Raw genomic sequence first — 15,354 nt, forward strand, 5'->3', positions numbered from 1 at the left:
GCAGATTTGGACAAGCTAGAAACGTGAGCAGAACAAAATAGGATGCAGTTTAACAAGGATAAGAGCAGAGGAGAAGGAATTATCAGTACACATACAGATTGGGGGAGGACATTCTAAGCAGTGCAGCAGCACAAAGGGATCTTGGAATCATAGTTGACTCAAAGATGATCGGCAATGCAACAAAGTGATCAATAGAGCTAACTATACTCTATCATGCATTAACAGGTGCATCACAAACTGGTCTAGGGACATGATACTTCCCCTTTATGCGGCACTGGTAAGGCATCAGTTGGAGTACTGTGTTCAGTTTTGGGTGCTGCACTTCAAGAGGAATGTGGATAACCTTGAGAGGGTCCAGAGGAGGACCACTCATAAGATTAGAGGCCTGCAGGATAGGTCCTTTGAGGAGAGGTTGAAGGGCCTAGATCTCTTTAGCCTCCATAAGAGAAAGCTGAGAGGGGATTTGGTGGCTGTCTATGAATTTGACCAAGGGGGGAGGGGGGCACAGGAAGGAATAGGAGATGCTCTGTTTACCAGGACACCTCTTGGAGTAACTAGAGACAATGGCCACAAACTGGCAGACAGCAGATTTATACTAGACTTTAAGAAGAACTTCTTTATGGTACAGGTTACCAGAACCTGGAATGGGCCTCCTAGAGAGGTGGTGCTCTCCCCTACCTTGGGGGTCTTTAAGAAGAGCCTGGGCAAACACCTGACTGAGGTAGTCTGATCTCAGCACTTTTTCCTGCCCGGGGCAGGAGGTCGGACTCGATGATCTGCTGAGGTCCCTTCCAACCCTGAAAATCTATGCAATCTATGTTCCTAAAAAGGTCAAGAAGAGTTTTTTCATTGGTATCAATGGGAGCAAGAGGGAGATCTTCTTTTAATAAAGCATTGAGTGAGAAAGAAACAGGAGAGTTTCAGCCAGGAGGGAGGTAGAGGGGGGAGAATATTTTGATCTTCATGTAGTTTTCTTTTGGTTTTCCTCATCCCATTCTTTCCTGACCTGGTTGACATTCTAAGGTAGGAGGTTATCAGCACATAGCACAATGCTAGTCCATAAATACTTATAAAGTTGCTTTGTTTTCCATCACTGCAGGTTTACAGTTCTGTCCCTAATTTCACCCCACGCCTCCATGTTCTCTTAGATGACATAAGCAGATCCTTCAGAACCTGTTAGCTTAGTGCCACAAGCAAAAAAAATATTAAGGCAGTTTGGCCCTGAAGACTTGACAAATCAGTTCTACCAAACAGCACATTTGCTCATTTTTAATAATGTAATGCTTTGTCTAACCAGGGAGTTTATGCTCTAAGGGATATAGGTCCTCAAGACACCTCGGGGGGTCACTGATAGTACATTTATTATGAATTTTTAAATTATTTTTCCATTACAGATAATGGCAAAGAATCAAAGAGAGCCTCCTGTCCACGGACCTTGATTTTACACAGTCACAAGAAAACTAAGCCTACAGAGAATGATGACAATAAGGTCTGTTTCTTAGTATAGATTTTGTTCTCTTTTAAAAGATATTATAATAATATTGAACACCAGAAACTAGAGAGTGAGCAAAGGCCTATTGCATGATCTGAAACTTTTCCTCTTGATACAGGATTATTCCATATACTTTGTGTTTTGTGAGCAGTCTATCAAATCTCTCTTCCTGGGTATTTTATGCAGCCTTCAGTGCTGTAGTATTTGTGGGCCTCCTAATTATTTTAGTAACAGAAAAGACAATCTACATCCTTCTTTCTTCCTGATCTGATTTTGTTATCTGCTTGTACGTAAAAAAGGGGGAGGGGGAGGGAAAAAATGAAGAGAATGAGTGTCACTGTTTTGCAACTGTGTTTGAAATTCAACCAATGGACAACTGAAGAAACAAGTAGCCCATAATTCAGAAATGATTTATTTCCATGGATATTCTTATGTCTTGTAGGAGGCTTCCTGACTTCCTTCCTCTTTCTTTCCCTCTCTCCTTTGTTTCAAGTCAGGAATAGTCAGAGACATGAAGCCTTCACTTTGATAGAGCCCAGATTTTTTGGTCTTTTAATATGGCAGTTTAAATGGTCTAGAGAATCAGGATCCTCAAAGTGCCACCATCAAATATCTATAGATTCCTAAATTTCAGATGTTTGTGCATAGCTTCTCCAGAAACCCTCAGAGATAAGAGCCTGGTCTTGTTTCTAATGTCCCACTTTATTGCCATTGCTGTGTTCCCATTTGCAATCCTATGTGTATTCAATGAATGTACTGTTAATCCCTTCTAAAGATCATGCACACAGTTATTACATATTGATACGAATTTGACATGAATGGATTACAAATGTTCTCTTTATGTTTTTCATGTATCCATATACATACATAAACATTATTTACATGCATTATTATTATTAGCATAGGTAAAGTCTTTTTATACGGGCAGGGTTCTTTGGGTAGATGTGATATCTTTTATTAGACCAACTGAGTAGTTGGGAAAAAAGTTCTTTGCAAGCCTTCAGGTGCAATCACCCCTCTTCAGGCATAGGGACTAGCTCCTTAGACCAACACGGCTACAACCAAAAACCCAGCTACATCTTTTTATACATACTTTTTTCATTACTGTCTTCTAAAGGATAAAAAACCTGAACCTAGTTCCCTTCAAGTTGATAGAAAAGCTTGCTTTCCTGATGCAGATCTTATAAAAATTAACAATTAATAATAGCTAATGCAAAATTATGAGTGTCTATAAATTAGTATAAAAGAGCACTTAACATGCCAGCTTGTTGATATGCTTGTTCCCTTTGAGTAGAAGACAGTGCTACTCCAGGTACTGCTATGGCAGCATGCCGTGCAATACATTGCCATTTGCATACACTGCACTTCCCAAATGTGGCATGTGTAGCCAGTGTGCTGTTTACACCACAACCATGGAGAAAGCATCCAGTCTGCTGCCTCCCATGCACACACAGATTTACACCACAACTACAGGGAGACCACCCTAAGTGTTGTGTAAAGGTATAGCAGACATTACTGTTCCATTCTTATTTTTGTTTGCTTGTCTCCCCCGTCCATACTTTCCAGCACCCTTGGCATCATTATACTTTATGCAGCCATAATGTTTCAGTCATTCAGCACTCAGGCTCTGCATCTGCCCCTATCTCTAGGGATGCACTAGGTCTCAAAAGTATTATTGAGCGCTTAGCATTTGTAAAATATTTGGAAGATGACCAGCTTTGTGTACTTGCTTATTATTTTTTAATCGTATGATTTTCTTTTAAGCATTAATGCTGTGTTCAGCTGTTATTATCCCTCCTACCTCTTTTCCATTCATTTCTTTAAGCTACCATTATAAATAGATTTTCCTTTTTTCCTTTATTTTTTATTAACACAACCACATAACCATATCAAAAACATATATAAAGAATGTTGTAACACATTTGGGGGTGCAAACTATGATTATCCATATAAATGTTTCAGTGACTTCCCTCAACCTCAACTATCTGTTAGGTTTTACTCAGAAGCAGGGTGGCTTTTCATTTTTAAAAGACTTGTATCTCCACATAGCAGTATAACTGTGCTCCTTTTCTTTTATGACCCTCTTGCATTAGCTATTTATAGTATGGCAACCAGGTGGCATAAAAATCCATACCTTTTCCATGGTGAATATGTGCCATATTCTCTCTGTCCATTCTCCCTGATTTGGCAAGGTTGCCCATTTCTGTGCTATGGCTATCACTTGGATGGCTGCTGAGATGAGGTGGATGAACAGAGCTTTATAATAATCTATAGTTGGAGATTTAGGAAATATCCTCAGAAGGAAAATTATGAGTGAAAGGGGAAGATAAATTGCTTTTCTTATCTGTTTAAACACTTGCTACCTGTAGATTCCAGAGTACCAGATAAAGGGATGTTTATGAATTTGCCTGTGGGAATGAGCTGTATTTCCAAATAAATCAAAAATACATCAGTGCAGGGTTTGTTAGTATCAGAAACATTATCAAATATGCATACACGCACGCGCACGCGCACACACACACACACACACATACATATACATGGTTTCAGAGTAGGTAACATAGCTGATGGAAGCTAGAGAAGAGACAGTTTTGACAGTATCATTCATTTGCAGAGTGATGTGAAATTGCCTACATGTAAGCATCTAAGGGTGACAGAACCATTATTAACTTATGCAAAGCACCTTTTGCCCACCTCACTGCACGCAGTCCTTACCGCGAGCAGTTTCAGCAACATACCATTCAGGTTGCCTCCTACAGACTTTTCACTTCCAGTACTTGCAGAAGTGTTTTGTAGTCGATGTAACATTCAAGCAACATTATCCATTCTACTTTTCCTCATGCATTTCTGGAAGTACAAATTTGCTTTGGGTCTGCATTTAACTTATTTTGTTATTTTGGTGACTTTTCAGATGCTAAATCCCTCCCTGATTATGAACTTTTCAAGTCTCACAGCCCATATTTTTTTTTCTGATAATGTGGTGACATGGACAAAATTGTATGAAGAATCCCAAATGCACCATTATCGGTACTACATACAAAAGCATCTTTACTTCTCTAGTTTTCTATACACAATATTCTAAATAAGGCAGTGGTTATGTTCTTTTTCAGTTTACCTAAGCTGGCTTAGGTGTAGACTGTTGGTCACATTCAACCAAATGGACCAACCATGATTTGTCTAATCCACTTCCAGTTAAAATGAAGTCATGTGTATTTTAGTGGCACTCTTGGGTATCAGTTTCAATTGCTGACTAATCTTTGTCTATTTCTATGTCAAGGATCATTCTTTAAAACTAGTAAATGAAGATGATAGAACATCCAATGGCAACAAGCCTGTGGCATCTACTCCTGTTCCAGGATCACCATGGTAAGCACATTCAAGCCTAATAATAATCATTCATCAATATAATTGTTCTGTCAAATCTGCATTAGTGTTTTGTTTATTTTATTAGTATGTTTTAGAAAACGAAATAATATTCTGGATGTTGGATAACACTTCACTATTTTCTTTTAAGCAGTGGCATTGTAGCTTTATGTCATTACCCACATAATTGCAACAACAACAAAAAAAGATATAGCCACATGCACAGTATGAGACAGCTACCAAAGATTTATAAGGTAGGTGGAGTAGGCTCCTGATAGCAATTTCTAACTCAGCTAGAAATCAATTCCCGCAGAATGTTACTGATTGTTTTTCTAATGCCAGTGTTATGTTAGGCTGCTAGTATTGTATCAAGTACTGCTGTACTGACCTTCAGCATCACTATCTGAACTCTGATCTTGTTAGATTTCACTAGAAGAAATCAGTAGAAGGTCAGATGTGGTTAGTGTCTGTATGACCTGAAAAGAAAATTTAATTGCTACAAAGTACATTCTTGGGTTCAAATCTCAATCTGTCTTGAAGTCTTTGTGCATAAGGTACCACAGAAACTGCATATCCTGCCTCAAACTGTAACTCAAATCCATTTAGGAAGATACACTGGGGGCAGTCTCCTGCACCATCAGAGACCAACCCAAATACACCTTCATCGATGCATAGCAATTCCGTTTTGAAAAGGAGCAGCCTTCAATACCTCTAATCCACCCAGAAAAAAACACAAATGCCTCTCTAGTTTCTTCAGCGGGGAACCCCTATTCAGTGGCATCACACATGGATCCTGCTCACACTGAGGGAAAGCTCAAAATGATTTCTGAGGGGAGCCATAGAAATAACCTAGGAAGAGTGCCCACTCACCTAATAGCATAGCGGTTAAGGCACTTGGGGTGGGAGCCTTCCAAACCTTTTCCCACTTCCCAGAAAAGTGCCTTAATTGCCAGGCCATGGACAAGTCAAGGCCAAGAACACTGTCTTCTGCTGAAGCTGACCCAGTTAGCAGCCATGAGGGTAGGTCTGAGGCCAGGTGATTTATAGACTGGTGAGGAGGGCACTGGCCTGGGACAGAGGAAGACCTGAGTTGCAGCTCCTGGTCTCAGTTATTTTATTTTATTTTGTCATTTTTCATTGAATGGTTTTTGGATAAAAGGCACAAAAGTCTAGTGAGCACAAGCTGGCAGGAGGGTCCAGAACCCATGTCTTCTTGGTGTTTAGGACTTGATCATCCTGATCTCTGATATGTTTCTGTGGAGGTTAAGGAAAATTGTTGTTGTACTGGGTTTTTCTAGATTTTACACCATATATGTGAGCTTATTTAAAATATTGTGACTTTACCTTCCTGGCCAAATTATAACTTGGATCAATATATTCTGCATAATGAAAACCTTTATTTGGATCGATGTATCTATCCTGCTTTCTATCCTGATCTGCTGGATGTGAGTTCCTTGTGTTCTTTATCCATATGGGTAAATTTCCATAGTGGCTTAAGTATTTATTGTGCTTTTTCACTAGTTTGTTGAAATTTATAGGATCTCTGGCCAAAATGACCTGTGTAAATATCTATCATTTTTTATTATACTGTGTGATTGCAGTCCAACCGTGATATAAATACATCCTTACGTTATCACTAATTTTGGCAATACAGGTTTCCCTTGATTTATGTGGGTTCTTTATATGCGAATTTGCTCTTATGCAATGAGCATATGTAGACCCATAATTCATTATACGCAAGGTAAATTTGCTCTTATGCGATCAGCATAGATGCCCCTTCCCCCTCCACCCCCCGTGCCCAAGCAGGTAAGTGTGTGGAGGGAGAGAAAAGGGCCATGGCCCCACTCACCCCAGCCCCAGCTGAAGTGGATCTGGGAACAGCTGGTGGCAGCTGCCTGCAGCCTCTGAGCTACACCGGTCTCCGCCAGTCCCCCTGCACCTGGGCTCCACTTGTCCACACTCACCCCTGCTCCTGGGCTGCACTGCGCCCTGGTGCAGGCAGCTGGTGTTGGCTGCTTCTAGGACCACTCCAGCATGGGCTGGGGTGAGTGCGGACAAGCAGAGCCCCAGGCAGTGCAGGGTGCAGCACTCACCTCAGCCCTGGCTATGCAGGCCCAAGAGCAACCAAGACCAGCTGCCTGCACCAGGACACGGCGCAGCCCAGGAGCAGAGGTGACTGGGGACAAGTGGAGCCCAGGTGTCGGGGGACAGGTGAAGCACGGTGCCGCTCAGCGGCTGCAGGCAGCTGGAGCTGGCTACTCCAGGGGCTGCTGCAGCTGGGGCTGGGGCGAGTGTTGTGCCTCGCATTGCCTGTGGCTTCACTTGCCCGCACTCACCCCAGCCCATGCTGGAGCAGCCCCGGGAGCCGCCAACGCCGGCTGCCTGAACCAGGGCACAGTGCAGCCCAGAAGCAGAGGTCAGTGGGGACAGTGGGTTCGCTTTTTGCCAATTTGATTTATGTGCCATTCTGCAGGAACGCATGTACTGCATAAATTGATGGAAACTTGTATATGTTTAGATATCTAAGCGTGCAGATATCTTTCTTGTGCTGCCATAAAACCTAAGTGAACAGATGCCCTTGCCACTTGTTGCTCCAAAAATGGCCAAAAGTGTGAGTGCTTCAATTCCTAGTAATAGTTTCTCATGCCTTTTCACAATGGATGTCTGTTTGTTTATGGCATGAGAGAGTGGGCAGCCTGGAGCTGCCTGTGCTTTTCAGCTGCCCCAAGGAGATGCTCCCTGTGGGACAACAGCCCCAGGCAACACCTGTCTGCTCATCTATCAAATCAGCTGTGCCAGGACACGTCCTGGCAAAGCTGATTCCTCCACAAAGATGATATCTTTTTGTACCCTAATAGTTGTTTCTCTTCATGACATCTTGAATCACATGAAAATAGTGCACCCTAAGGAACTGGAACCATTAAACACTTAGATATTCCCCTATTGGTCCATTCTTGTATAGTAGGGCTTGTAATCAATTATGAGATTTACAACATTTCATCATCTTTAGCAATATATGCTGAATGGTTAAAGGGGCATTCAGTACATCAATTGAAATCACACCTCTCCTCAGTCCGGATTTGGGATACTTTACTCATAATGAGTGAATCTTTTCTAAAACTCCCAGTTTTTTAGCTGAATTCTTTTGTAAGACAGTCAATAATCAGTGAGTAAGGATATTTCAATCTTCCTCTTTTTTCAGGTCTTACTGTGACCTATACTGTTGTTGTTTCTTGCTCTGTTGTGACAACAGCCAAGTTGTACCACAAATTATGTTGGAACATGGAGCATGACTATAGGGTGCTTCTATTATAATTTACATCCTTTGGAATATAACATGATGTTTTGAAAGTAGATTTGCAGAGCCATGCCAAGTAGCTAAGTAATTAATAAATTCAATCAAAGCCTGAATTTACATCAACCCCTCTCCACCCGTAGGTTGGCTCCATGCTTCTGCGGGATTCCGTGGTTGATGTGACATCACTAGGCATATGCTGGGGTGTCATACTGGAGCAGAAACAGGAAATCTGAGTGGGGCTGGAGGTTGTGCCACTTAAAACAAACCAAAAGGTGAGTTTCAGTTGTTACTGTACTGCCAGCCCCTCTTAGTTTTGTAGGACATTCAGCACATAGTGCAAAAGGTAATGGAATTCAGATCAGTCCAAGACCAATCCTGCATTCTTGAGTCAAAAAAAAATTGGAGTCCTCTTTGGCAGGCATCTGTCAAAGAAATAAAATAAGCTACTTGTTGCATTTTATAGGACCAGTAGTGAATATATGTTTGTCAGGAAGATACATAAAATATATGGCGTGCCATGAATGTGTTTTTCATGCAATAGGTTGTATTTAAATATATTTTACATAATAGTAGCTCTTCCTTACTACAATCAAAATTGAACAGTTTTTCAAAATTAAATATGTATTTTTGGTAAATATATGCATAATACATATTAGAGAACGTGTAAGAAATACCCACAAACCATATTGTTGAGAATTGGCATCCCCTTGTGATAACTGAGTTCATACTTCTCAGAATGCTTGTTTCATTGAATATGTGTATAGATTAAGGCAGAAGACAGTACATCAGCTTATATCTGGCTTATATTTGGCAGTTTACAGCTCTTATAGTCCCAAGTGTTAGAAATTTTTAAGACGAGAGGTTTCTTAGTGTACTCTGATCGCTTTGCACTCTGACCAAAAAAAAAAAGAAAAGAAAAAAAGAACCAGAAACTAGCTAGTTACTTAAACTGGTTATGAAGTAGACTTTTATCACTGTACAAGTCAAAGAACTGGGGCAGGCTTGCTAAATCTAATAACTTCCTTTTTTAAATGGAAGCTGAACATGAACATTCTGGCACTAAATTCTGTTGCACCTGATCAATTCTCTTTTAAATTCAGGACCCATATAACCATACAAAATACATGGGATATGTCTTAGGGCTACAAAAATAACCTACCCCCAAAAAGATTCTGGATTTTAGTCATTCATGATTTTCTCCCTTTGTCTTCATATAGGTTGCATTAATAAATACCTGTGAGAGTTATGAACTGGCCTCATCTATCAGAATGATGAAACCTAATGATAAGTTAAAGGTCAATATTAGCTACTTCAGGACTGCATTATCACAAAAATATCCTGCTGATTTACTTAACTGTAGATACTCTATCAATCAGAGCTATAAAAGACCTGTTATGTCACTTTATATATCCCCTAAGGCCACTTATTTTTGTATTCCTATTTTATCTTTCCACTAGCTTGTCCAGGGGGGATATTCTATAAATATAAAAAAAGAGTAGAAGCTACAAAAGGCTTGATCCTACAAAGGTTTACATATATGCTTAACTTTAACACTGAGTATATCCATTGATTTTGGTGGAATTGTTCACACTGTTCAAATATAGGAAGTGTTTGCAAGGCCTAAAATAGGACACAAAGTTTTGGGATTGAGGGCCAGTAAAGGGTGAAATAATCAATAGAGAGATAAGAACCAGTAAGAGAAGGAAGATAAAAAGGGGAAAGTCATTTTGACTGACCTCTGATAGTATCAAAGGCTAAGTACAGACATTACACTTATCACAGGATAAGTGCACAGAAAGTGCTCTACAACTGTAACTGAACAGACTGTCATGGCAGATAGAGCACTTTAAAAATAGTGGCTCCTGCTCTAAGTTAACCCTGGATGGATATAGAATGAGACTAAAGTGCTGTAGGTTAGAGTGCTTTATTAAATATGTACCAAATCCCATTGCAAATCAAGGCAGGTTGCATTCTGCCAGCAACCCATGAGGCTTCACAAGGGGGTGCTCTAGCTTCATCCAGAGCTCATCTGCTCTGCGCATGCACCGGGTGGGTCCCACCTTTGAGCTGTCATTGACAAGAGTCAGCAAAGCCTCTGTCCCCAGCCCTGCATCCTTCTTCTGGCCAGCTGTGACCCCTAGCCAGGCAAGGGAGGAAGGGGTCTCTGTTCCTGCACCAGCCCTAACACCAGGGCATCCATGTCCCCCCTACCCATCATGAATCACCCCAAAGACCTGACACAGAACCTAGGAGAACCCACTGTTAACAGGCCCTGGGCCCTGGCACATCTTCCCAGGCAGCCCCAAGGCCAGGCACCCTGCCACCCAGGCTCCAGCATGCCCCCCCATCCCCCAATACAGCTTTCCCTCCATTTATGTGGGTTTTGTATATGTGACTTAATTCTTATGCGATCACCCTTTTTACACCCAAAATTCGTTATATGCAAGGTAAATTTGTTATATGCAAGGTAAGTCTGTAGTGGAAGGGGGAGGAGGAGGGGTGCGGCACAGACCAGTGACTTCAGGCAGGTGGCATCAGCTGTTCCTGGGGCTGCAGCAGGAAGCAAATCAAAGCAAACTGTAAGTGGGTGAAGGGTGCAGAAGAGGGGGATGTGGCTCCTGCTGCTACACACACCCTGCGAGGGCTGTGGGCTGGGGGGCTGCTCCAGGCTCTTCTCAAAAGGTGTGTGTCCCCAGATCTGTGCGTGGGATGAGGACAGGCTGCTGCTGTGGGCTGGGGCTGGCAGTGGCATTGGGCTCTTCCTGGTGGGGGTCTGGGCCACACTGACTTGGGGTCGGTGGCAGCAGCACCCACTTCCCTCCACTTTGCTCCCTGCTGTAGCCCCCAGAGTGCCCATTGCTCCCTGCCTACAGCCAGTAGGCTGTGCTGCACCCCTCCGCCTTCCTCTTCCCTAGCCCTAGCCCTACTCCCTCCCTCACCTCCATAGGAACATAACCCTATTTGTTACCTTATACACTGGGTTCCCTTTATGCAAGTTTGAGTTATGAACAGTTTTCCAGGAATGCATGTACTGTAGAAAGCGAGGGAAACCTGTAGAAGCTGATGCAGAAGACTTGCTTCAGCTGGGCTGGGGTAACAAGAGGCAGAACATCAGAACTGGATCTTCATGGAGGCAGCCCTGTTACCTCTCTGTCTTGGGCACTGCCAGCAGGTACATAGCACATGAGCACCTGGTGTGCTGCAAGGATTTTTTGGCCTGCAACTACAGAGTCCCAGTATAATAGGTTGTGGGAGGTCACTGAACATGCAAGCCAGGGCAGGCAGGCAAATGCCTTTGGAAACCTCTACAGCAGGTCTGATGTGGCTAGTTCTTTCTGTGTTGCAGCTAGAAGTCAATGGAAATTTCCTGCCCAGTCCAAAGGGCTTTGTCAAAATCTTATGGTGTCTACTATAAGCCTCTGGAAAGTTCAAGGTTGTGTGGGTGGCCTGACCAGCAAAACCCTGGTGACTCTGGAGCAGGGGCCACACCCAGCTGAAGAGTGAAGGAGAGGCATGTACCAGGACCTACACTCTTATGGGTCATCCATACTTCCAGCTTTCCTGCCACCCCCTCCAACCCCCTACCCCACCCCGCAGCCAGACTTTCACACATCCCCATGGGCATTCCGATGGACTATGGATGACTTACCCCAGTCATCCTCCATCTGACAAACCTGGGTACACAAGTGGGAGTACAGGAAAATAAGAGATCACATCACCATGTGGGGCAAAGAAGAAATACATCACCAGCTCCAGAAAGGGCAATGCAATACAGGGCCCACAAGGCAAGAGCACAGCTGCTGGAGCCAGCCCTGAGGAGTCTGGCACATTGCTGCTGGTTGCTGCATCATTGGAAGTGAAGGTGCAGGTGCAGCTGCAGCTGGAAATGTGCTCTGAGGAGATGGTCTTGCCCCTAACCAAGAGCACCCAGCCTGGCATACAGGAAGAGAGTTCTAGTGCCATGGACACTGGGAAACGGGGAGTCTGAGCATGTGTCATCTACTTCATGGATTTCCCCCTTTCTTGACACCACAAAGGTGACAGGTCCTAGGACACTGTTTCCCACACAAAGGGCCCACACCTGTCCTGGACTCATTCTGCTGACACCTCACTGCCCCCCTCCCAAAGGCTCCGAGCATGTACCAGTCCCCCACTACCAGTCCGACCTTCATGAGTCATGGCCAGTCCTCCCCCAACTTCTCATGATGACTCAGGCTCCAAGCAAGGATGCCATGCAGCCTTGGATGGTACAGTTCACACCCACTCCACACAGCCATGATAGGTATCAATGTCCCAGGAGAAATGGGGAGCCCTTTGGAGGGATAAGTATGGGAAAAGAAAAAAGGAGCAGGGGGAATTGCAGCCACTACAGGCTATCATCACAGTCACAGCCCTCTCATGTCATTTTGACTAAGAAGACCAGAAAGGGGTTAGGGTTGTGGTAGGGGGTGAGGGAATGGTAAGACATGGGGGAATGGTGAATCATCCTACCCTTGATGTTCACAGTACATAGTCCCAGGCCTCTAATTTCTCAAAAGATTTCTGTCCTACAGCATTCAGCAGAGTAGTGCTGAATCACTTGCTTCACCCCAGCCCTACCATGTTGGAACACAGCCAAGGCACCAAGTTCCTTCCCCCCTGGCCTTGGCTGCTTATCAGCTCAAGTCTCATTCAATAGGAACATAAATCTGTCTTTTTCACACCTCCCTGCCCTATGTCTCAGGGCCAAGCTGACCTCCTGGGAGAAGTGAGTCTTAGCGCATCTGCCCAGAGCAGTTGTATGGAACCACCTCCCCCTACAAAAATGGTAGGGATGGCACTTACAACATTTACTGAGCTCCAAAGACAAAGTGTAAGAAACAGTGACAACTGTGGGTGCATGCTGCCTCTCCCCAGTTGCCATTGCCACAGACCCCGGTTGGCAGAGAGCACCCTGAGTTCAGGGGGCAGTTGCTGTACAGCACGAAATTCACCCTATCTTAAAAATCCCCAGTCCTCCCTCCCCCCTTTCCTTCCAGAGTACTCTCAGATGAAGAATGGTGCTGGAAAGCCAAAGGCAGCCCATGGCAGCTGGTGTCTGGGAAAATTCTCTCTGAGTTAGGTCATGGGCTGAGCTGCATATCAATAGCAGTGATGATTGTGAACTTTTCTGGGGATGTCAGCACATCATACCAATGCCACAGGTAGCAATCAAGGTGCTATCTCATATTGAGTGGCAACCTGGAGTTCCCCAGTGTGGCATTGCAGCAGATGACCTTCCCCAGCTGTTGAGATGCTCCTGAGGGACCATCTACAGCAGCAGGAACACAACATATTGCCCGGGGCTCCCCTGGGAGAACTGGAAAAGTTCATCCCTCTGGGCCTGGCTGAGTGTCATCAGGGGAATCTTGGGAACACAGAGCCAGGTCATCAGGGACACAGGGCTGAAGTGTCTCTCCAGATAAGGAAGTATGGGGGAGGGTGGGAGCATAAGAACCTCACTGTCCCACTTGCATCTCAAATGGGATCTAAGTGATGCTCCCACAGAGATCCAGCACTGAGACATCTCTCCTGTAAGAGAAGGACAGGGAAAGGGAAGGGAGCACTCTTAACAGCCCAACTAGCATTCCCCAGGAGTGGAGCAATTGCTCACGATAGTGCCTGCAGAGGGACTCAGGCCCTACCTCCCCAGTAACTAGGGATGTGTGAGGCTTCGGACAGAGCTTTGAATCTGGAAAAGCTTTGGATGCTTCAGGGTCCAAAGCAGCATGTCTGGATTGGACTGCTGGCCTCGTTAGGCTTCCAGAAGCGCTTCGGAGCCACCTCGGAGCTGTCTCATAGACCCGGCCCTAGGGTATAATGGGGAATCAATAAAATATCTAAAATTTGTTGGTTTTCATCCCATTTGGATGAAATGTTCAGGGATGATAGATTCTGCAGAGAGCATAAAGTCTGCCAGGTTTCAAGATAATCAGGGCACGGGGTTGGGGGGAACTGCACACCAAATTCTTGAAAGCAGAACTCATGTCATGTCTAGGCATTACAATGTAGGAAGGTAAAAACGTCAGGGATGGTAGCCTATGCTGAGGCCACAAAGCCTGCTAAGTTTAAAAAAGATCAGTGCAGGAGTTTGGGGGAAACTGTACCCCAAATTCTTGAAAGCAAAACTCCGGTCACGTCTATATGTTACAACACGGGGGGGGGGGGGGGTGTCAAAACTACAGAGCTGGTAGCACTTGCTGAAGCCACAAAACCTGCAAATTTTCAAGAAGATTGATGCAGGGGTTTGGGGGGAACTGGCCCTCAGGCTATGGACAAGCAAAACTCGTGCCATGGTTGCTTGTGGGACTGACTGTGTCTGTCTTGGGGTGTGGGAGACACTACTGCAGGCCTGGCTGCTAAGTTACCAGTTACCAATCAATCACAATTCACTCAGTGACCAGCTCAATACACAGGACCTACCTAATGTAGCCAGTTAATTGCTGTCAATTAGCACCTAATAAACCAGGCTAAGGAGAGGAAAGATCCAATACAGACAATCAACTGCCCCAAGACAGACATAGTCAGTCCCACAAGCACCTATGGCACGAGTTTTGTCCGTCAGCAGCTAGGGGTGCAGGGCCTCCTCTACAGCTGGCAGGCATTGTGGCTTCAGCAGGGTTCACCATCCCTGCAGCCGTCACCCTGCTGCACTTTAACACACACAGGGTCACCCATGTCACGAGTTTTGCTTCTCCGCAGCTTGAGGTGCAGTTTCCCCCAAGCCCCTGCACTGATCTTCTTGAAACTTGCCAGGCTTTGTGGCCTCACCAGGCAACACCACCCCTGCAGTTTTCACCCCCCTGTGGTATAACACACAGCTATGACATGAGTTTGGCTTCCAAGAATTTAGGATACAGTTCTGCCCAAACCTCTGTACCAATCTTCTTGAAACTGGGCAGATTTCGTGCTCTCAGCAGAGGCTATCAACCCTGCATGTTTCATCCAAATTGGACAAAAAAACAAAGTTGTAGCTATTTAATTGATTCCCCCATTATACCCTATGGCCAGATCTCTGAGGTGGCTTTGAAGCTTCGGAGCCGCTTGGGCCGGATCAGGGCGGAAACCTGGTCCAGAGCTCCAGATCAGATCACTGCCATCTGAAGCAGCAGGATCCTAAGCCAGACTGGATCGCTGCCAACTCGCACAGGCCTTTCTCTGCCCTGCTGGAGAGCAGCTGCAT

At 44.5% G+C, this 15,354-nt stretch overlaps 1 protein-coding gene across 2 annotated transcripts in view; it reads left to right on the forward strand.

The window, feature by feature from the left end:
* Nucleotides 1-15,354, forward strand: part of TCERG1L (transcription elongation regulator 1 like) — a 239,138-nt gene that overhangs the window by 171,893 nt on the left and 51,891 nt on the right. For both annotated transcript variants that reach the window (XM_090057211.1, XM_090057212.1), the window contains exons 6-7: nt 1,395-1,489; nt 4,770-4,858. In XM_090057211.1, the coding sequence (XP_089913337.1) occupies nt 1,395-1,489; nt 4,770-4,858 (184 nt within the window). The remainder of the gene's footprint in view (nt 1-1,394; nt 1,490-4,769; nt 4,859-15,354) is intronic.

Source organism: Crocodylus siamensis, chromosome 7, assembly GCF_052110815.1.
Source record: "Crocodylus siamensis isolate JL-2025a chromosome 7, ASM5211081v1, whole genome shotgun sequence".
NCBI classification, from domain to species: Eukaryota; Metazoa; Chordata; order Crocodylia; family Crocodylidae; genus Crocodylus; species Crocodylus siamensis.